This window comes from Entamoeba invadens, assembly GCF_000330505.1.
Source record: "Entamoeba invadens IP1 unplaced genomic scaffold scaff_1105074726211, whole genome shotgun sequence".
NCBI lineage: Eukaryota > Evosea > Mastigamoebida > Endamoebidae > Entamoeba > Entamoeba invadens.
Genome location: NW_004440325.1, coordinates 24831 through 29846, shown reverse-complemented (window position 1 = coordinate 29846; position 5016 = coordinate 24831). Strand labels below are relative to the sequence as shown.

The 5016-nt window shown below is 25.7% G+C and overlaps 3 protein-coding genes across 3 annotated transcripts; all 3 read left to right on the top strand.

Annotated features, from left to right (window-relative positions):
- Nucleotides 1-447: 447 nt before the first annotated feature.
- EIN_218570 (hypothetical protein) lies at nt 448-984 on the top strand (the record flags this gene model as incomplete). The annotated part of the gene is made up of 1 exon (XM_004256258.1): nt 448-984. The coding sequence occupies one exon, from the start codon at nt 448-450 to the stop codon at nt 982-984; it is 537 nt and encodes a 178-aa protein (XP_004256306.1).
- A 68-nt stretch (nt 985-1052) lies between these two features.
- EIN_218560 (serine/threonine protein kinase HT1, putative) lies at nt 1053-1715 on the top strand (the record flags this gene model as incomplete). Its single annotated transcript, XM_004256257.1, has 1 exon — nt 1053-1715. One exon carries the CDS (start codon nt 1053-1055, stop codon nt 1713-1715), a length of 663 nt encoding a protein of 220 aa, XP_004256305.1.
- Nucleotides 1716-4063: 2348 nt separating this feature from the next.
- EIN_218550 (hypothetical protein) lies at nt 4064-5016 on the top strand (the record flags this gene model as incomplete). The annotated part of the gene is made up of 2 exons (XM_004256256.1): nt 4064-4176; nt 4323-5016. Coding segments are annotated over 2 exons (807 nt in total), but the record flags the coding sequence as incomplete, so codon positions are not given.

The following is a 5016-nucleotide window of genomic DNA, read 5'->3' as shown; positions in this document are numbered from 1 at the left end:
TTTATGTTTAATATTAACTCAAATAAACTTTAATCCCACTTAAGTGGGGGAAAACAACTGCTTTTAACATCTATAAATAAGGGGAGTTAATAAGATAGGGACTTATTACTGGAAAAAAGTGAAAAGTTGTATAAAAAGTAATAGGTGCAAACATATTAATAATAGTAAGCTGTTTTGTTATGACTCTAGAATATATATTTACAAATTAAAGACGATTGTGGTAAATATAGTTAAAATTGTTATTGTGTGAAACTCTCTCAAATATCAAACTGCAACGAAATAACAGACTCAAAATGTACAAAATGTGCATTTTGGAATGCACCAAGTTTTGATGGGACTTATTGCCAAAAGAAAACAGTTTGGTGAGTCATACTACTTATCATTCTATTTATTGTTTTAATATTAATAATTGTTATAATAGCAATTATATTATTAATGAAGTACATTATGAAGAAAATGCACACAAATGATATCGAAAAAACAACAACAGTATTTGAAATGGAACAATCAAATGTAAAATTTGTTCCACTTGCAAACAACATTTGCGTTTCTTCAATGGAAATTAATTTTAATTCTGAAATTGAAGAAATTCTTGTTGATGTAGAGACTAAAGAGGTGTTCTGTGTTGGCAACACATCCAAAAATACAATGAAAATTCAGTTTACATTAACAACACAATATGACAAATTTGAGTTGAGAATATTACCAGAAGTAGTCATGTTAAAACCATTTTATGCCTGTGAATTTTCTATATATTTAACACCAAAGTGCACATGTCAAATTAATAACAAAATTTGTATTGTCTCTAAAAATCTGACAACTAACGTTGAAAACATGAATGATATAATAATGAAAGGAGTGACAAATCAATCGACTCGAATAGACTACGACGAGTTGATTGAAGAGACCAAATTAAAAGAAGGAGGGTTTGAATTGTATATAAAGGCACATACCGAGGAAACACAGTTGCCATCAAGAAGATGAAACAAAGTGGAAATAACAAAAATTTTGATAATGAAAATTCAATTAATGAATTTGAAAAGGAAGTTTCAATGCTTGACAAATTTAGATGTGACTTTATTGTCCACTTTTATGGCGCTGTTTTTATTCCGAATAAAATTTGCATGGTTACTGAATTGGCTCACTATGGGAGTTTACAAGACGTTATGAAAAAATACACAACAAGTGATATTCAACTAAAAATGAAAGTTAAATTTGTTTTAGATGCATCAAAAGGAATATCTTATTTACACACAAATGGAATTTTACACAGAGATATTAAACCAGACAACATTCTTGTGTTCACTTTTAATGTTAATGACAAGGCTAATTCAAAATTGACTGATTTTGGGTCAAGTCGAAATTTGAATATGATGATGACTAACATGACATTTACTAAAGGTGTCGGGACTCCAGTGTATATGGCACCCGAAATTTTGCAACAAGAAAAATACAAGAAAAGTGCAGATATTTATTCGTTGGCAATTACTATGTTTGAATGTCTAAATTGGGTTCATGCGTACCCAAAACAAAAATTTAAGTTTCCGTGGACAATAGCTGAATATGTCATTAGAGGCAATAGATTACCAAAACCCGATGAAATGAGTCAAGGTCTATTTGATATAATAAGTAATTGTTGGAACAGTGATCCAATCAAGAGATGTAGTATTAAAGAAGTGATATATAAACTTGAATTAATATATAATTCAGTTTAGTTGGCATTTAGTTATTAGTGGATTTATATAATTATATAATATATAAACTCTTTTCATTAATTCGTCATTACCCTCAATTAGAGGTAAAAATTGCAATTTTTACCTAAGATATTTAAATTTTATATATTTTCATTAGGTGTGGTTATATGAAAAATATAATTTTTTGATGTTAAATTGAAACAAAAAAGTGTATGACCTCTTTATTATTTTGAAATTTATTTTATCTCCCTGTTATTTTTCCTTATCCATAAAATCGTCATTATTTTTACTATTTTTAGAAACAAAGAAAATCATTTTTAACACTAAAAAATAAAAACAATCGTTTCACATTTTTATTATGATTAAAATATTGAGTAAAATGTATTTCAATATTTATATCAAAATACGTTTTGGATATAATTGACGTAATTCAGTCTAATTTAATAAAGTAATTTGATTAATTGTTAATATTGAGTAAATATGTTGATCATTAAAATTTAGTTAAATTTTAACTTGGTATTTTAATTAATTACAGATGATAAAATAAACAAATTTGAAGAAAAAAAAATAAGTTAACGTTTCAAGTTTTCATGATATCATGATATGTCAATTTGTAAATGATTATTGTTGGAGTGACTTACTTGAAAATACGTCGGTTATCAAAAAATTAACCTTAAAAAGTTATATCGTTTCATTCATTTTGAAGATAAGTGTGTTGATATAAATTAGATAACTAGAGAAATTTCGACAAAATCGAACATTTATTGACTTAATAATATATAAAAAGCAAAATATAAAGATATGTATCAATATAGGAATTATAAAACAATACAATATACTTACATTTTAATCAACTTAGTATTAAACCTCCATAATAATCAAAACGTTATAAAAGCAATACAGTAATAAAAATGAAACAATTAAAACGTAATCAAAAGGGAAAAAAATATGAAATACAACACCAATGTGCACAAATCAAAATACATTAAAACTTTTCAAAAACGGATTCTCTCAAAAGATGGTATTTTTTCAATGAAACTAAAAATAAAGTTTTTTATAGAGCGGTAATTAAGGTTTGATTGGCTAAAAATTCCCACTTTAAAAAAAACAAAATTACCACACCAGCCCACTCTTTAAAGTTTTTACTGTACACTTTAGTTTTTGAATAATAAAAACGTTTTATCATTAAAAATTGGCCAGCTCCGAGTTGTGACTTAAATCTAATTGAGCATTTGTAGTAATATTTGAAATATAAATAATAAATAGATGATACAAGTAATGAAAACATTTTTATAGTGTGTCATGTTGTTTGTAAAAAATACATCAAAAATATTAACAAGTAAGTTGAAAGTTATAGTGAATGGTTGAAATTGTGCTCAAGAAAAAATTACAAAAATATTGCAAGACAAATGACCAAAGTACTTTAAATTATTTTTAATTATTATCATATTTTTCATAAAATCGTAACTGAAAAAATGACGCTTTTATGAAACAAGTTTACATATCAATAAAAACAATAAATTAAATTATGACAACCATTTTTTGATTATTAAAATTTAATTTACATAATTTATATTATCAAAAACTTGTTTTGGAGAATATTCATTTCATAAAAGTTAAAAACCTTTATTTATTTTAGCTAAAACAAAATGTGTGATGTAAAAGAGTTGCCATTAAACTGTTGAATTAAAATTAAATTGTTTTTTATTAATCAATTTTAGTTTTTATTGTTAATTGACATAATTTACCATTACTTAAAAAATAATGTTTTTTTTACAAGCTTAAATTTAAATATACTTAAAATTAAGTATCATAAATTATGATATATTTTTCAGTTTCATAATGATGTTACATATTAACATTATAATAATATTTATGTTTTTCAAATTATTTTATTCGAAAATATAAGTTTAGCTATAAATAAAAAACGTTTTATATCAACATTCGTAATGAAATTATCTAAAATGTGAATAAATGATAACCTTTTAACATTAACATTTATATTTTTCTTTATCAACTTTTTTAAATTTGAAGTGTTTAACATTTCACGAGAGAATTTTTCAAATAAAGTTGGCAATTTTAAATGAAAACAAAGATGATTAATAATTGTTTCGTTAAAGATACAAATCATTTTTTCAAAATATTAGAATATACATTATTTTTAACTACACAAAACAACAATAATAAAATTTATTCACAATAAATTAGAATAATGTGTGTAATATTTATATTTTACTACACTTATCAGTATTATTACAATAAATATTTGTATATTAAATAATGAGTAAATTTTGATTGAACATTTAGTTTTAATTAACACAAAAACGTGTAAAATATATTTAAACAGAAAATAAAATGCCATAACCAGAATGTCCAAACTTGATAGCTATCACGTCATGATTGTCTCAAAGTATTTCGAAACCATTAAGGACTTTATTCGTCTTGAATTTGTATGCAAAAAGTTCAAAAGTAATATGGAAAAGTTTCATTTTAACCCAATTCCGTTAAATTACATAATAGTGAAATACTTCCCAAATATCGAAACACTTCATTTGTGGAATGAAGAAGATGAGAACTTTGGCAACAAATTTGTTGACAACATAAATTCGAAATATGATCGATATAAAGTCCAGACAATGAACAATATGAAGATGTCAACGAAGATATAGTAACTGAAATAGAAAAAACGTTTTATCGGATCATAGTGTGGTTTAGTGTTGATTATAACACTTTTAACAAAAACAAAAATCGCAACTTTGTATTCAAATGTGTGACCTACTCAGAATACTACAATACCAATTGTAGCAGTAACATCCCATTAAATGTAACAACAATTGAAGATGGCTGTTTTGATAAATATAAAACTTTGGAAAGTTTTAAGATTCCATCAAATGTGAAATCAATTGGCAAATATTGTTTTCGTGATTGCAGTAGTCTCAGTAATGTGGTACTACCATTAATATTGACATCACTTGGTAGTGAATGTTTCAGTGATTGCACCAGTCAAAGAAGTGTGGTTATACCATATTGTGTGCCATCACTCGGTTATCATTGTTTTGCTTGGTGCAGCAGTTTGAGTAGTATAACAATACCCACAAGTGTAACATCACTTAGTGAAGAATGTTTCTATTCGTGCACAAGTTTGAAGAGTGTTGATATCCCATCAAGTGTGTCATTAATTGCTAGACGCTATTTTAGTGAATGTCATAGTTTGACAAGTGTGACCATACCAACAAGTGTGTCGTCACTTGAAAATGGATGTTTTGATGGATGTGTGTGTCTGAGTGGTGTGATTATCCCATCGAGTGTGACAAAACTTGAT